The sequence below is a fragment of the Ictalurus punctatus genome, chromosome 17, assembly GCF_001660625.3.
Source record: "Ictalurus punctatus breed USDA103 chromosome 17, Coco_2.0, whole genome shotgun sequence".
Classification (NCBI taxonomy): Eukaryota; Metazoa; Chordata; class Actinopteri; order Siluriformes; family Ictaluridae; genus Ictalurus; species Ictalurus punctatus.
The window spans coordinates 19746579-19766062 of NC_030432.2; the positions used below are offsets into that span (position 1 = coordinate 19746579).

The 19484-nt window shown below is 37.1% G+C and overlaps 1 protein-coding gene across 2 annotated transcripts in view; it reads left to right on the forward strand.

Annotated features, from left to right (window-relative positions):
- nphs1 (NPHS1 adhesion molecule, nephrin) overlaps positions 1-19484 on the forward strand; it is a 160330-nt gene that overhangs the window by 124367 nt on the left and 16479 nt on the right. For both annotated transcript variants that reach the window (XM_017491282.3, XM_017491280.3), the window contains exons 18-23: positions 3306-3427; positions 5314-5476; positions 6552-6708; positions 9290-9441; positions 13704-13815; positions 15091-15272. In XM_017491282.3, coding sequence (XP_017346771.1) covers positions 3306-3427; positions 5314-5476; positions 6552-6708; positions 9290-9441; positions 13704-13815; positions 15091-15272 — 888 coding nt within the window. The remainder of the gene's footprint in view (positions 1-3305; positions 3428-5313; positions 5477-6551; positions 6709-9289; positions 9442-13703; positions 13816-15090; positions 15273-19484) is intronic.

The window sequence follows — 19484 nt, forward strand, 5'->3', positions numbered from 1 at the left end:
ACCAACTTCATGCTGTTGAAAAAGTTTTATTTAAGTGTTGATTTGATTGAACAGAGTTTGCAGTAATCAGGCCAGGCTGCATCTTGTCCAGCTGAACCCCGTTATGAATGCAGTTTCATAGATTTGGGGAATTAGTAACTACGGGGGCAAATACATTTTCACACAGGCCCAGTTCGTATTGGATAATATTTTGCTTCAATAAATAACATTATCATTTAAAAACTGTATTCTGTGTATACTCAGGTTGCTTTTGGTTTGTCTTAGATTTAGTTTTAATTTCTGAAACAATTTAGTATGGGATATACACAAAAACAGAAGAAATCAGGATGGGACAAATACTTTTTCACTTCACCGTACATATGCACAGAACATTGCTATTTAACGTACTTTGAGCATGGATTATTGCAGCTTGGTCTGTTCCATTTTCTTGTACATAGTCCAAAATGTAAAAAGCTGCACAGTAATCCAGAGGCATTCAAACAGGAAATGGTGTGGGAATTGCAGGTGGGGCTCAGGCTAGATGAAAAATACCACAAAAATAAATATTTAAATGACCATTTCAGAACTGTTGATCTTTACACATCAGAACATGAATGCACACACACATATTATATATATATATAGCATTTTTTTACCCTAATAAAATGGGTAGATGAACCAAACTTCACAAGGGATATTAGAGAAGTGATTTGTAAAAGCATTATTTAGAAAATGTACCGTTATGTTTCATACTGTTCCCTGTGTTTACCACCCCTTCTTCTGTATTAGAAGACTTGTTTTCATGTTGTTTTATTTTATTGAATTTTAATTTCTTGTTCATAATAGGTAAAAAAAATGGCTTCCACTAGGAAATGTGGCTCACTGGGAAAACATTTGAATACATCTGCTATAGTCCTATCATCTGGCCGGTAGAGTTGAATTTCTTGCTTGAATAGTGGTCAGGATGCACCTCCCTGCCAAATTTGCATCATAAGCCACACAATTTTGATCCCCATCTTGATTTAGTCCAGTAAAAAAATGTTTAAAAAAAATAATAAATAAATAATAATAATAATAATAATTGTTATTATTATTATTATTATTATTATTATTATTATTATTATTATTATTAATAATAATAATAATAATAATAATAATAATAATAATAATAATGATAATAATAATAATAATAATAATAATAATTTAATAATAATAATTATTATTATTAAATGATACATAATCATTTTTCCACTTCCCGCCAATGAAGTGTAAGCAAGATATTAAAATGTATTTCATTAAAAAAATAATCAGTTTTAAATTAAATCTGATTAAATTATATAAGGATTTCTCAAATAGCTAAAAATTATTTCTCAAATTCTTTTCAATAATACAAACACAATTCATCAGTTTCAGTGAACGAAGACTATTTCATTGTTTTCCATCTTTTCAAGTCATAAGCAAAGATACGAACTCTAATCCCAAACATTAACTGCTCTCAACCTTGACTTTCATATCATTTCATACAGTAAGTCATGTGACTTGTTATGAATTTGTACATGTGAGGCCATGTTGCAAATAAAATCGACTTAAATTAATGTATCAAATAGACAACAATCTATTAGGGTCTTTTGGACACTACTGTAGATGTAACCTTAATTATTACTTGTATTCAGAATTAATCTAAATTTATTCTGATGGTTTAAGCAAAGGGAAAGAAAAGAGAGAGAAAGAGAGAACGAGAGAGAGAGCGAGCATGATACTGACCTGCAATTACCTCCTTAATGATTTAATAACGGCTTTGTACCGAAACTAGGCCTACATGTCCTAGCAAATCCTCCGTCACTAATGGATCCCTGTGTCCTGCTACAATAGTGTCTGACAGTGCTACACATTCATTATGTATAGAGCGTTTTAATAGCTTGGCCCTGTTTTCCATGTAGGACTTCCTATTTTCTCCGTCTGAGACAATGGGAAGCGTCTTGAGTGTGTCAACATGTGAGAGCGTACACAAGTACTAATGGGTTGCTTTTCTCAAGGCTATGAACCCAGTGGGAGCTAAGAGGAGATGAGAGAGAGCAAGAGAGAGACAGAGTGCGCAACCAGCACACTCATTTTAACACATTTGAAGTGTAAGTGCTGTAGAACATCTACAGCTCCCTCTTTAACACTTTGGGAAAAAATAACATCTTGCACCTATAATCATGTGTTTTTCACATGATAGATAGATAGGTAGACAGACAGACAGACAGACAAATAGACAGATAGATAGATAGATAGATAGATAGATAGATAGATAGATAGATAGATAGATTGATCACTTTATACACCCCAGAGGGAAATTCAGCTATTACCGTGGCACAGACAGCCAGATGTATACTAAAAGTAATTTAACAATATAAATTCAAATAAGAATACATATGTAAAAAAAATATATATACAGTGTAAGAGTGTGATGTGGTAGTGCATTGGGGTGTAAACATTGTAGATATATGAAGCAGACTTCAGTGGAATAAAAGTGGCAGTGCAGCGCATTGTAACCATTGTAAACAGCGATAAAATGAATAGAGATACAGTATTGAACAGAGTGAATATGAGAAAAGGAAAGGAAAATAGAAAAATGACTAGAAGTAAAGTGGCAGTGCATGTGGATATGAATAATGGATAATGGTAAAGTTAAGATATTGTCCAATTGAGCTTATCTTAAGATGAGAGTAACATGTGAAAATAAATTTAATCATACATAAAAAATATCACAATATCAAATATTATTAACAATAGTTAATAATAGTTAAAAATGAATGAATCGTGAAACAATCACGTGGATAAAATGAGCACACACGCACTACGTGTGAAGAGTCTACATGTCAAAAAGGTAAAAAATAAATGTCTAAAACCCACGTGTAAACTTTACATTGTTTCACACAACTTTTTTTGTGAAGAGATTTTCGAAAAGAGTCTCCGGCATCAGTGCTTCATAGCAGTAAGAAATATAGCAGTGACATTAAGTTTTCAGGACTGAGGTTCCTTAGTAACATGACAAGCTGAAGTTTGTGTCTTATTTACGTCAAGAGAAAGAGAAAAAAATCATGATGGTGAGGGAACAATTTTTATAGCTGCTATAGCACAGGTGATCACGTACATTCCATAACATCAAAATGTAACTATAAATGTATTATAATACATAATAATGATAAAAAAACATTTAATTCTTTAAACAACAACAAAAAATAGCACTGGAAAACTGTGATATAAGAGGAATAAAACTCTTTAGTAACTCAGTTTCATGTGATGCGTGTGTGTGTATGTGTGTGTGTTTATTTTTACAGATTCCCCCAGCGTGAAGATGAAGATGGATCCTGTGCAGGTGAACATCGGAGAAACTGCAGATCTGTTTTGCATCGCTGACGCCAATCCTGTAACTGATGGCATGTTTTCCTGGAAGTGGATGGTGAGACACTACCACATACTTTAATAGTTACAGTATTTACTCCTAACATCTTTTCCTTTTATACTTTGTTTAAAAGTTCAAATGTTCTATTTGCCTGTTTTATTATTGCTTAATATGTATATACTTCATAATGCAGCACTGGTGTTTGTCAGACTATGACAGCATGCTGAAAACGAAATTGAAATCAATGATTGCTTTCCTTCTTTTTCCCCCACCCATACTCCATCTTTTTGAATAATCCCCTCCCTCTCTGTGTCTCTCCATCACTATCAGTGTCTCTCTCTCTATCTCCATATCTCCTCCTCCTCCTCTTTCACTTTGCATTCTCCTGCTCTCAGTGTAACGCTGGCACACTTTAGCGAGTGAACGTGCTATATTTCACTGCCGTAAGTGTGCTCTAAGTGTCTCACCCTTCTGCGCTCCGCCTTCTCCATCCCAAATGGAGAAAAATAGCTTTCATTAAAGTGGTTTTGCCACAGGCTACATTCGTCAGGGTTAGCTCAGGCTGTGCCATTTTAGTGGGCTTTTTTTTTTTTTCGTTTCCTGTCCAAAGTTCACAACCATTGTGCTTTCTGATATTATAAGAGACTATTCTTAATCAGGGAAAGTGTGCTTGTGAGAGAACGATGTGGCCGTGTGTTTGTGTGTGTGTGTGTGTGTGTGTGTGAAGAGGCATAGAATTTGCTACCTAGTCATCACTTTTGGGATGTCAACTATTTGTAGTAGCTGAAAAGCAGAGAGGCAGATGGTAAGGAAAAGCAGGCAGATGGTAAAGAAGGCAGGTAATGTACTTTGTTAATCTGAAAATATTTCAGACCAGATGAAGCAAATTCTCCAGTCAACTGAAAGGCGACGCTTGGAAAAGTCCATCCATCCATCTTCTATACCGCTTAATTCTTTTCAGGGTCATGGGGAAACCTGGAGCCTATCCCAGGGAGCATCAAGCACAAGGCACCCTGGACAGGGTGTCAATCCATCGCAGGGCACACACAAACATCCATTCATACACTACAGACACTACAGACACTTTTAGACATGCCAATCAGCCTACCATGCATGTCTTTGCACTTGGGGGGGGGGGGAAAGTACCCGGGGGGGGGAGTACGCGGGGGGGGGGCTGGAGTACCCGGAGGAAACCCCCGCCACACGGGGAGAACATGCAAACTCCACACACACATGGTCACGGTGGGAATCAAACCCCTGACCCTGGAGGTGTGAGGCGAACGTGCTAATCACTAAGCCACCGTGCGCCCACGCTTGGAAAAGTCTTATTTTTAATTTTCTTTTGCTTCTATAGACAATGAACACTTTGATTTGACTTTGCATGAAGTGGAAAGGTGTGTGTGGCTGTTCCAACAGTTATTTTTGATGTCCATTATATAAAATGTCAATAAAATCCTTGAACTGTGGCACAGTGAACTGTGTTGTGACCAGCACTTTTGGAGCCATGGGTTGCACGTCACTGTCCAATCCCACTCATTTAGTATAGAGTCAGATCAGTGGCACGTAACAGAGACCAATCAAGACTTATTTTCAGAAATGAACATGGTGGACAAAGCTCCAAAACACTGTTGTAGACATCACATTCTGTGCCATGCTACACGACCTTGATCTTTGTGGCACAAATAAAATAATTTGAGGCCCTGAATGAGTGTTTGCTGTAACTATGAAAAAAGATGATGAGTTGACTACTTTTAAAATGTACTGTTAGTAAAAATTACTAATCATTCAACCCATAGTACATACAAGTTTGTTTGTTTGTTTGTTTTAGCCTGGTATATGTGCCATACTCAGTTCTATCACCATATTCATGCATGTGTTAGTGTGAGCTCTTCACTGTAACCATTGTGGTGTTCTGTGTGTTTGTTTTCTTGTGTGTTATACAGGGAGAAGGTGAAGTTGGGGATTTGGGAGAGCAGACTCAGGATGAATCGACTGGACTTTTGACCATCTATGAGGTGACCCGAGCTCAAGCAGGTCCTTACCAGTGTACTGCAGACAACAGCATAGCGCCCCCTGCCAGTGTGGTGGGTCAGCTTATTGTACGCTGTGAGTTCTGCATTTACATTTCATCCCATTATTATCTCTGTTCAACATGAACTCTCTTAAAATCAACTCCCTGTTTTGTCCTTGGAGCAGTTCTTTAAGCATGTGAGAACACACAAGTCACATTCAGATGTGGACCAAAATAGTGATTTGGTCTTCAGTCTGCAGTCTCCAAGTGAAGTTTAGACTGTGAGAATGTGATGTGACTCTGAATCAACCCAACTACAGGAAGTAAATCAATCATGCAGTCACACAAATATGCACAATGTTAGTTAACTGACTGTTAAAAGATAGTTTCCCTACATCAAACCTAGGGACAATAATGTAATTCAAGCTACCACTTGGATGAGCTACTTTTAATTTATTTGGTTAAATGAGCCGAGTTCGACTCAGTAATAATCATGTGAGTTGAGATGTCTCCAAGACATGTTCAACTCTTTTCAAAATGCTGCTTCACAGGGCAGCCAGACACACTTGGAGGAAAGCGCCAAATGCAAATGTTCTGTATACATGAGCTCACAGACACACACAATTTGTTAATGTCGCTCTGATTTAAAAGGGGATAAAGTAATGCCATCCATCCCACACTGAGAGCACAGCCAATTATCCGCTCTTTCCTTGTGTTCAAAACATCCCCTACTCACTATTCGTAATGATTAATGATTTAAATGTAAATCGAGCGATTGAAGTATATGATTTTGTACCCTGCATTATACAAGTTTGCTCATCCCTCTGCAACATCAGACATGTTCTATCATACAAAAAATGCACAATGGTGGATAACTCGCTATACACACAAATATGCACAAGCCAAGAGACAATACTAATTGAGACAAGTATAAACTGAAAATCTGTGAATATACTGTAGAAATGACTTCAGAATGACTTCAGAAAATTACTTCACTCTGAACATTTGTAAGTGCCCTGAGGTGAATATGAAGGGGTGCTGCCACGGAACCTAACATTTGTCTTCAGACTATATGGAGAACACATTTCTGGGCCATTGTACTGCTATGGTGAATCTTATTAATTTATCATGAATCTCATATTCTCATATGTGTATGATGTTGTGGTGAAGTTGCTCCCGAGCTGCAGAAGGGGGCGCAGTGGACAAAAGTGGCGAGTCGCGGAGACGGTACTACTGACGCTGATGTGCTTTGTCAGGCTGAAGGAGTGCCACGTATTCAATTCAGCTGGGCAAAGAATGGCATACCACTGAACTATGGCAACCCACGGTACACACACACACACAGACAGACACGCACACACAGAAGATACACAAAACACAGATATGAAGATGGAAGTCCCTTTTATGGGTGGACAAATTTAACATGAAATATAAAACGAGATATGTACTACTACTACTACTACTACTACTACTACAAATGCAATATTACTACTACTGTTGCTGATATTACTATGACCACTACTACAACTACAAATTTTTCCATTACTACTACTACTACTGACATTACTACTACTACTACTACTACTACGACTACTACTACTACTACTACTACTACTACGACTACTACTACTATTACTACTGCTACTACTACTATTACTATTACCACTATCACTACTGCTGCTACTACTACTACTACTACTATTACCACTATCACTACTGCTGCTGCTACTACTACTACTACGACTACTACTACTATTACTACTGCTACTACTACTACTACTATTACCACTATCACTATTGCTGCTACTACTACTACTACTGACATTACTACTACTACTACTGCTATTACTACTATTACCAATATCACTACTGCTGCTACCACTACTACTACTGCGACTACTACTGCTACTACTACTACTACTAATAATAATAATAATATATAGCTGGAAGAGATAAGGTACAATGAACAAAATGCAAAAATACAACTTTTCTACAGCTAACTGACTTTAAGTCAGTGACTTATGATGCCGCCTAAACGATCACATCCTTCAGGGGCTGTTGAGCGAAAGGCTAAACAGACACACATAGAAAGTGCAGCTCGTAATGCAGGTATGTGAGTTGTCATCATCTATTGTGAAGTAATTGTAATGAATACTAAAAATAAACTGGGCCTTGTTCTGTCGATCAGCGTAATTTCAGGATAGATCATTTGCCAGTTTATTCTGAGTTCAAAAGAATGTGAGCGCCGTTGACGCTTCAAGACTGTCAGACACGTTGAATTTGCATGTACAATGACATTAAGTAGGGATCTGACTAGCAAAATACTAAAGTAAAAGTAAAGAAGTTTGTATTCAAAGTGAGAGAGAAAACACACTAGAGCATTTTTTAGTTTCAAAAAGGTACCTCAACTGTTTGTATACCTTCTAAATTCCACTGATGTTTACATTACTACTTTGACATAATACTTCATTTTAGTTTTCAAATTATAAATACTGTCGTTATATTTATTGAAAAATAAGTATTCGAATTTATGAAGAAATGAACTATTATTTTTGGTTAGTAGTTTGTCTCTTTCACTTCCACTAGCAGTTGATTTGTTTATATCAACTGCTTATATTGGCGGCTGTGACTCAGGTGGTAGAGCGGGTTGTCCACTAATCGTAGGGTTGGGGGTTTGATTCCCGGCTCACGTGAGTCCACATGCCGAAGTGTCCTTGGGCAAGACACTGAACCCCAAGTTCCTCCTGATGGCAAGTTAGTGCCTTTCATGGCAGCTCTGCTACCATTGGTATGAGAGTGTGTGTGTATGAATGGGTGAATGAGACAGTGTAAAGTGCTATATAAGTGCAGACCATGTACCATTTATATACTGCAAACTTAAGGTATTGCACTACAACGCACAATATGACTATATCTATAGTCTATATTGGTTTAATAGGAGGGGGAAATCCTGTCTAGAAGAGGTCTGTAGGTCGCCATGGCCATGATAGCATCCTTAACAAAGGAATAAGAGATGGTCCAGATGACCTTTCATTCTTTGATTTTTTTTTTAGTGTTTACCTTCGATAAAGTTGAATTAATATGGCCATATAAGTAAAAATATACAAAAATGAATACAGATGTTGTATAAATAAAAAGGTTTGGAATCATATGTTTCAACTGCTTTTTATTTATTCTGAAAGGTGGAGGGAGGGGTGTGAGGGGCCACCAACATAAATTCTGCCTAGGGCCTCCCAATGGCTGGAACTGGCCATGGCTTGGCCCCTAATAATAATTACATTCATACACAATTTAAGAATAATAAACAGACATACAAGAGGTAAACATCATAATTATACCGATGGTATAAGATTACATCTAATGTATGTTTGCAGTATACTTGTGATAATCCGTTTGAGTAATGCCAACAATCGTGTTTTGTACTTTTTTCTGTGTGATTCTCTAACTACATCACCCTCATCTCTATGATGGTATACATTTGGTATATTTGGATAACATAATTATCAATATTAATTTAATTATATTAATTATATAATGATCTGAATTGTATTTAGCTAGCTGTTGCGTGTAATATAAATCCACAAAACTGGGATGTAAGAAACAGGGCCACTCACACACTAAGTCATGGACATGCTGTTTTAGTTTTATGTCTGAACTAAAGTCTTGAGAGATCAGAGCAATTATACACTAAAGTGGGTTTGAAAATATCACTCCACACCTCCACTTCACCCACATCAGTATTGCAGCATTTATTTCTGAAAACTAGCAAAGTATGAAAATAGCAACTGGGTGAAAATCAGACAAATACTGGCTTATGCTCAGTTGAATAACACACCAACGTGATATGTTGGTGTGTGTGTGTGTGTGTGTGTGTGTGTGTGTGTGTGTGTGTGTGTGTGTGTGTGAAGGTATCTGGAGCGGACGGTGAAAGAGGGGGTCATACACACCAGCACTCTGACTGTAGTAAATGTGAGTGCAGCTCTGGACTATGCTGTGTTTACCTGCATTGCCCGAAACAGCCTTGGGGAAGACACACTGGACATCCAGCTGCTCAGTACCAGTATGCACATCGTGCACACAGCACACACACACATGGCAATATTGCTTTTTTCAGGTGACTGTCAGGTCAATTAAATACCTGATACCTTAGCCATCGACCTTTCACTGTATTTGCTGTGCAGGAGCCCAGAAGAAGTGAGAGCATCACAGTATCAGGAGGACGTGATATTACACAGTTTTTTGTGGTAGCCTGGAAAAAGCCATAAGAAACAACTAAGGCTGAGTTCTTTACAACTCTAAGAAACCTAAATACATTTGATCAAACAATATGGAAATGTTATTTACCTTTTACCCTTTCCATGACTATCTGTAAAGAACATGTTTGTTAACAAACACAGTCTGCTTAAAGATATAATTCCTTGCTAGTTAAGTGTGATTTCCTCAATGACATTATGAATGTCATGCTTTGATCAAGTTTTTGGATAGCTATGTGCTGTAGCAAAATGTACATAAACTTGATCAATTTGCTAATATAGCTCATCTGCTCCAAGGTTTAATGTGTTGTGCATTCTGAGATGCTTTTATGCTCAGCACGGTTGAAAGACTGGTTATTTAAGTTACCATAGCCTTCCTGTTAGTTCACACAAGCCTGGCCGAATGGCAATCCTTAACGTCTTCCATCAACAAGCCTTTCATGTGTGAAAATCCTACAAAGTCAGCAGTTTCTGAAATATTCAGCCCAGCCCATTTGGCACCAACAGCCATGCCATTGTGAACATCACTAAGAACACATTTTTCCCCATTCTGATGTTTGATGTGAACATTAACTGAAGCTCTTCACCTGTATCTGCATGATTTTATGCATTGTGCTGCTGCCACATGACTGGCTGGTTGGATAATTGCATGAATGAGCAGATGCCCAGTTGTTCCTATTAAGACACAGGTTACTTAAGCGAAGTCTTATCTGGTAAAATAAATGTGGGGTTTGCACTGGGGATATCCAGTAATTGCTGATATAAAATGGAAGATGGGACTTGATTGACCTAAAGAGTCAACTGGCAGGATTTACACTCAAATCCTATCTAAGATGACTCTCAGCTTAACCATGATCAACAATCATGTATTGTTTTTTGTTAAATAACACATTGTTTCATTTGTTTATTATTAGCCTTACAATATGTGGAGCATCCAATGGGAAGATCACTATGCTAAGAAGATATAATGAGTGATTGTCAGAGGTACTGAACAGTTAACATGGCTTGCAAAGCTAACAGCTAATGCAGCTAGCTAGGGTTATTTGTGGTTGGGACTGAAATTTTAGAGAAAGGATTGTCTGTGTGTTTATATGCATTTCTATTTGGGCTTTTAGGGAACTTGAACTATCCAAAAAAGCCATTTTTTACTTATGAAAATACATATTCTATAAAAATTGCGTTGAAAGTTGATAGGGGTTCCAACTATATTTACTAAGTCAGTGCATTAGGGGCATTTTAAAAGTCAAAGTTTCTCAATATTGCCTAAGCAAAAGCAAAGCAATCACTCTCTGTCTACCTTCCTCATTTCTTTTTCTTTTGAATCACTTTTAGTGCTCTCATTTCTCCTCTAACTGTATCAGCCTCTCTCTTTATTTTCCATACTCTCATCTCTCTTCCCTCTCTCTCCCTCTCTGTCTGTCTTCCGGCCAGTTCACTATACTCCGGCAGCATGTTTAATGTTTACCATAAAAACCATGAAATACAATCCAATATCCACTTTGCTCCTTCCCTTTTATATTTTTACAACTGTGAATATTCATAATTAATCTGATAATAAATACTATATGCTTCTTCTCATCAGATGCCGGAGGAGAAATAAGCATGGATTTTTCTTTTTCGCTCATTTTTACATGACATTCAATTTTGTTTCTGAGTTTTCTGAAAGTTAAAAAAAGCAGGACTGACCCTTCTGCCCTTCTGTGCTCAAAGTGGTAGCACATAATTACTATTTACTCACCAGGGGAAATTAATGGGAACATACTTTATATCCCTCTCTCTTTCTTTCTCACCCATGCAGTGTTTCTATTATTCAGTGGCTCTGAAGTACACTCTTCTAGTACATTCTGTCACTTCTTGTCATCAGGATAGCAGTGAAGGGAAATTTATTTATGTATGTAAACTCAAAGGTCATCACCTGACTTCTACACTGAGAAACTTCTTACAGTTACAATCATTCTGGCTCCTACCACCACCTTAATAATCATCATCATATCAGTCAGAAACTAGCATTATTATCATCATGACTATCACTACCACCACAACCTTCATCAACATCAGCAATGCATTTACGGCATTTGGCAGACACACTTACAATTATCTCATTTTTTTAATACAACTGAGTAGTTCAGGGTTAAGGGCCTTGCTCAAGGGCCCAATAATTATAATCCCATTGACCATCGATCATCTCCACTGTCAACCAAGATCATTGTCATCATCAGCACCACTGTCAGGGGCCATTCCCATCATCATCAACATCATCATCATCATCATGAGAATGATCACTACCACCACATTCTTCATAATAAACATCATCATCATGATAATCATCACGATCAACCATCAATATCATCACTGCCATCAACCAACATCATCTTTGCCTTCAACATCTTCAGTGTCAGGAGATATTATCATCATCATCATCATCATCATCATCATCATGTTCAGAATGAACACTACCAAGAAATTCTTCATCATCATTAGTGGCATCATCATCATCAGTTCTTTAGTTCTTCCACACAGGATGTCCACACACATTTGGACACAAAAAGCATAAAAGCCTACACTATTACACCTGTCTTAGTAGTGCAGGGGAAACTGGGGAAAAGCAGACAATTATCTCACATTATCTTCTCCAGTCTTCTCCAGACTGCATGGCTTCTTATTACAGTAAAGTATTAGAGTACTTTGGGAACCTTTTGTTATATATTTTAAACTTCTGCAGCCCCTGGACCAGAGAGTCAAAAGTGCCGCTGTAGACTACCAATTTATTCTCACTGTAATAGGAACAGTGAGTATAAACATTCATTCATTCAATTATCAACTCAGCCAATGATGTGGCAGCAGCGCAATGCATAAAATCATGCAGATACAGTTAAAGAGCTTCGGTTAATGTTCACATCAAACATCAGAATGCAGTAAAATGTGATCTCAGTGACATTGACAGTGCCAAATGGGCTGGTTTGAAAATTTCAAAAACTGTTGATTCTGTTGGATTTTCACACACAAAACGCCTGTTGATGAGAGAAGTTTAGGAGAACGGCTTGTTTGAACTAACAAGGCTAAGGCAAATCAAATAATCACTCTTTTCAACTGAGGTGAGCAGAAAAGCATCTCAGAATGCACAACATGTCAGTCATAAGCAAAAACAGCAGAAGGTTACTGTCCTGTCAAATTATAAATGTATTCGGATCCAAAGGGCTATATTACAATCATTATTTTATTTTCCTCTCTTCCTGTACTCTACTCTGATTTGTAAACAAATTCCTTTCATTCTAAGTTTAGCTATTAATCTAATTATGAGGCTGGCTGTAAATGTCGCTCCTGCACTCTCTCTCTGCACACACAAAAAAACGTGCCTACCAAGGCTACAGTACATAAACCAGAGCATTAAAAAGCTAAGTGAATGTACAGCTTGAATTATATTTGAGTCACAGGAGAATTTTGTTTAAGAAAACCAGGCAAATGTCCTTTATAGACTCTGTTCCCATTCACAATATGAGCAAGTAATTCTTTTTCACAATTACCAGGACTATACAACAAGCAATAAAAATGTTTAATGTTTTGTTTTTTTTTTTTTTAAAGTGCATAACAGTGGAAGGTTGTATGTCGTGAGCAGACTCTGAAGTTGAGCGTTAATAATTAAATCCCAGTGTTGTTGCCAGCTTTGGACTGGCAAACTGTATGATCAGCAAAGGCTCATCTTGCCAGGGTTGCTGCAGTGTCAGACTCTAGGATTGTAATTGCTGTGTGTGTTTTGCTTTTATAATAGTAGCTCTGCATTACTGCATGACTGTGCTTTTAGTCCGTGTTGTCAGAATGTCGCTTGTGCAGAAACAGCTGCGTCTGAATAGACTGCATCATTCAGCTCTGTGCTTTCAGTGCTGATATTTACACATGAATGAATGATGAATGATAGGAAAAGATTGGGCTGTTGTTTCTTGTTTTTTTTTTTTAAAGCTCAATTTTATTTCCAGTTATTAATATAATCTCAATAGACGTTTTTCACCATTAGTAGACGAGACAATATTGAATGCATCTCTCTATCTATTTTTCTTTGTTTGTCTGACAGATTACCCAGACCCCCCCTCAGACTTGAAGCTTCTTAGCGTCTCCTCAAACTCCATCACTCTGGAGTGGATGCCCGGCTTCGATGGAGGTCTAACTCAGAATTTCCGAGTCAGGTCAGACACACAGACTAATTATAAATTATAGCTTGTAAATAATGTCAGGTGAGTGGAGTCAGTGGAGTCAAATCTCTGGGTTCACGCCACAGAGGACAGTTCTGTCACACCATGCCATGCTTTCCTACTTTTTAATGTCATGACATCACTTAAGCTGTCTTATCAATAACCTTTAGAAATGACAAAGCGAAATATACAAGATCTATTGACTGTTAAGGTAGAAGAGAGTGACTGAGTATGTACAGTAAGTGGGTGGAGATAGAGGGTTACAGTCCTCTTGATTAGTTAGTTAATTCATTTCTACAGTGTTAAATATACACTTGTATTACAAAATTATCATCTACAATGTTGATTATACATCTGTATTATTAAATTATCACCTGCAATGTAATTAATACATTTTATACCACAACTCTAACAGTAGTTCCAGCTGTAACATGACTATTTAGGTTTATATTTGCTCATTCGAATCCATGTTTCTATATAAAACTAATTCCCAGGGACTTATATGGCAGGCGCTCCACATAATCAAAGCCTAATAATAAAGGCTGAAGAAAATTTGTTGTTATTTAACAACAAAAAAGTATAATGTGTGATATACTGAAGTTTTCTGTTAGGAGATGTTTATTTAATATTTACTGATGCATGTCCACAGGGGTCAGAGATTTGTGACGGTCAGTAAGTTTTCCGACAGAGGCGCTTACTCAGTGGTTAATCTATAACATGACAAGCTGTGGGGTTTATTTTGTTTTTTGGCCTTTTAACTTCAAGAGACAAAGAAATGAGGGTTGTGAGGAAACAGTTGTTTGTAACTAACCATAAATCGTTAAAATAGCATGATGTTTTGTTTATTAATAAATTAAAAATTGTAACTGTTGACAAATTGATACATTATAAGAGCAGGAATACACTCTGGGATATGCTGTTATAAGAAAACAATCCACTCCACTTCATCTCAGACCACATCACACCAACCTGGCATGAATTATTTTCTTATAACAGCATGGCTGTCATGGGTTATACTTGACAACCCATGGTATGGTGTCATTACTTGATGAATGAGCTCTAATACTGATTATTTAACTCATGTGGTGTTGAATGCACACCTACTGTACTACGTTGAATTTAAAATCAGTGTTGAATTCAACACCAACATTTCAAACAAACTAAGAGTGTTAAATTGACACCTACAGTACAGTGTTGAATTAACATCTACAGTGTTTTCTCAGATCCAGCTTGACTATATGTTTCTCTTTTGCTATATCTGATGTTCAGGTACCGGTGGGCAGGGTCTGCTAGTTACATGTACGTTGATGTTTTTCCCCCGAGATCCACGGTGTACACAGTGAGCGGCCTGAAGCATTCCACCACCTACAACTTCTCAGTTAATGCCATTAACTCGATGGGAGAGAGCAACTACGCTGATAATGGTGCAGTACTCACCGTCACCACTATGGGTCAGTATAGAGCTCTCACATGGGTTGATCCTGCACTTTCCTATTGAGTCTGGATGAAACTCTCTGCAACAGTCCTGATTTTCCTAGAAATGTCATGTGATTAAAATTGTGAAATTATATCAAAAAGGCATTTGTAAGGTGTTATCGATAATTGCCATGTCCACCAAATATGGTGGCAAAAATCTAAAACATTTGCAATAAAGAATCCCTCATACGGAGGCCTTAATTTGTGTTATAGTTAAATCTATATTAATGTAAGCTTCTAAAACAAGATTTTTTTGTGGTTACATCCTTACATGATACAACATATACAATATGGCCAAAGGTATGTGGACACCTGACCATCACACCCATATGTGCTTGTTGAAAATTCTTTTTCAGATTTAGCACTCCTTTGCTGTTATAAAAACCTCCATTCTTCTGGGAAGGCTTTCCACTAGATTTTGAAGCGTGGCTGTGGGAATTTGTGCTCACTCATCCACAAGAGCATTAGTGAGGTCAGGCACTGATGTTGGGTGAGGCCTGTGTTGCAGTCAGCATTCTAGTTCATCCCAAAGGTGCTCAGTGGGGTTGAGGTCAGGGCTTTGTGTAGGACATTCAGTTTCTTCCACTCCAGTCTTGGTAAACCATGTCTTCATGGACCTCATTTTGTGCACAGGGTCATTGTCATGCTGAAACAGGTTTGGGCTCCTTAGTTCCAGTGAAGGGAAATATTAATTCTATATCATACAAAGACATTCTAGAAAATTGTGTGCTTTCAGCTTCGTGGCAACAGTTTGGGGAAGGTCTACATATGGGTGTGATGGTCAGGTGTCCACAAACTTTTGGTTATACTATATAGTGTTGTGATGGACATAAAACAACAGATTCGTTGAAATAAGAAGGTGAAGTTCAAATAAGAAGGTAATGTGATATCGTCCAATCACAGTACACAAGTGGCCTCCAAAAAAGGCCTAGTCCTGCAAGAGCAAGGATGAGTCGAGGCTCGCCAATCTGTCAACAGATGCATCAGTAAATAATCCAACACTTTGAGAACAACATTCCCCAAAGAGAAATCAGTAGGATTTTGGACATTTCACCTTCTACAGTGCACAATATAATTAAAAGATTCAAGGAATCCGGTCAAATCTCAGTGCGTAAAGGGCAAGGCCGAAAACCACTTCTGAATGCGCGTGATCGCTGAAAGGTTTTGGTAAACCTTTGTCAGTCAACACCATTTACCGCTCCATCCACAGATGCAGGTTAAGGCTTTACTATGCAAAGCAGAAGCCATACATTAACACTGTCCAGAAGCACTGCTGACTTCTCTGGGCTCTGTTTCATCTGAGATGGACAGTAGCACAGTAGAATCGTGTTTTGTGGTCCAACGAGTCAACATTTCAAATAGTATTTAGACTAAACAGCCATCGTGTTCTCCGGGCCAAAGAGGAAAAGGACCATCCAAGCTGTTATCAGCGTCAGGTCCAAAAGCCAGCATTTGTCATGGTATAGATAACTTGCACATCTGTGAGGGCACCATTAATGCAGAAAGATATGTACACATTTTGGAGCAACATATGGTGCCATCTAGAGCAGGTTACGCATGGTTGCGTAAGCAAAGAGTGCGGGTGCTAGTGGGGCCTGCATGCAGTCCTGACCTATCTCTGAATGTGTGGATGAGCGCAAAATAAGGCAATGATGAACCACAAAATAAGGCAACGAAAGTCCTGTACAGTTGCACAGCTGAAGAAATGCATAATGCATGAATAGGGAAAAATTCCGCTAGCTAAACTTAACCAACTGGTGTCTTCACTCAGTGCCCAAACTCTTAATAAATGTTAATAAAAGAAAAGGTGATGTTACACAGTGGTAAACTGTCGACTGTCCCAACTTTTTTGGAGTGTGTTGCAGTAATCAGATTTGAAATTAATGTATGTTCAAAAAGTAAAACATCAAATAATGTGTTAATAATGTGCTTACAATATAGTTTGTATTATGTATATATACAATTTTCAAAATTTCTGCATAAATACGACCTAAAATGTCATAAATTAGAGATGGTTTTGTAACCTTTTCCAGCCTGATGAGCCTCAACAACTCTTTTTCTGCGGTCCTCAAAAATCTCCTTTGTTCGTGCCATGATACACTTGTGCACAACATGCATTGTGAAGTTCAGACTCAGATATATCCCTGTTCTATAAATAAAACAGGGTGCTCAATCACACCTGATTGTCCTCCGATTGACTGAAAACATCTGACTCTAATTTCACCTTCAAATTAACTGCCAATCCTAGAGGTTCACATACTTTTGCCACTCACAGATATGTAATATTGGATCATTTTCCTCAATAAATAAATGACCAAGTGTAATTTTTTTGTCTCATTTGTTTAAGATAAACTTTATTGATCCCACACGGGAAATTCCTTCAAAGGGATAGAATGTCAGAATTGGGTTCTCTTTGTTTGATTTTAGGACTTGTGTGAAAATCTGATGATGTTTAAGGTCATATTTATGCAGAAAAATAAAAAAATAGCTTTGAAGTACCACTGTCTATGTGTGTGTGTGTGTGTGTGTGTGTATAACCAACAATCAGATGTTAAACTGAAAGTAAGTGTTTATTTATATGTAATTGAAGCCTTTAATTAATGCCAGTAGATGTAAATATTGATAGAGTAAACCAACAATGATTACATAAGAAATAAACCTGACTATAAGATGCTATTATTGGAAAAAAATCACATGAGGGGGTTGTATGATGTAGCCTGACGCAAAGTGGAGTTAATGTTCCGATCAAGAAGTTGAATATTTTCCAATAACAGCTCATCCTGATGTGCTTCATTTGTCTAATACCACAGCATTTTCAAATGATTACATTTATTTATTAATGAATGCTTTTTATCCATTATCATTACATTTAATGTTGTGAAAAGTCTATGGAATAAGTTAGCTACAGTTATTAAATGTTAAAAAAAAACAATATAAATGAAAGCCTTAATGTAAACCTTGCATCTGGGACTACTGTAAGAGCTGCTGCTAAGCATTCAACAAAGCTGTGGTGTGAAAACAAATACTGTTTGTTTTAAGAAATATGTATTGCAGCCATTAAGCCAACCTCCTGGATGTCTCTCAACAAAATATATATATAATATAAATAAACAGGTAATGCTTTGACAGCTCCAAAGTTTGTTTTAAAAGAGTAACCGATATAGCAAAATCAGCACAAGCAAAGCGAGTTATTACTCTGTGTATGCCACTAAAAGTAATTAAGTGTTTGAATGTTAGGCTGAGGTTTTCTCACAAAATAGACTATGTGAGCCATAAACCAGCACATTCAGATCGCCGTAATCATGTTGTGTTGTGTCGGATCGGTCCAGATAAAGCACGTAGTTAGCAACTCAGCCCTGTCTCAAATTACTGTGGTGGGAAAAATGCATTTCCGCAGTGCAGTGCAAAATTTTTACGGAAAATTATAACTATACAGGGCTGGATCATTTGTTTTACTCATAAAAGTGTTTACAGGAAAAGAAAAATTATGAAGGGAGAAAAAAAAATAACTAACATAGCATTCACCTTGAAATGTCAGTAGCACTTTTGAATAAGTGTACCTTAATAAACTTAGGGTTAGGGTTAGCTATAAGCATCAATAAATGGCTATGTAGTCATTCTATTAACTACTTCCTAATATGATAATGACAGACAGCTTTATGATGCATTATTTATGTTATAGTTGCTGAACTGGAAAGTTGGTAAATTGTGACAAAAACCTGATTTGCAATTGGGTTGAATAATTTTGATTGCAACTGTATTATCCTTATATGTTTAATAGATATATCATCCTTAAGGTTTAATAGATTTTTTAACATGTTAATGTTGACCTCCATATTAAGGAAGGAATAACACACTGAGTGGCATGCTGTTATAGCAGAGTGATTGTTACCCCTACATAGCTGATTATTTTCCAAGTGTTTTATTCTTCTTATACAACAGCAATTTGTTAGCACCAACACAGTTTTGTTTATTACAGAATGACACAATTATATTTTATCCATTTATAGTAACATTTAATGTTGCAGAAGATCCATAAAACAAGTTTGCAAGATAACGTTATCACTTATATAAACACATTGCACATTATAACAGATATAAACAGTCGTTCTCTCACCATTCTCTTCTTCTTCAACATGGTAAAATTATGTCGGAAAATGTAAAGCAGCAACTTTAGCCCTGACTGT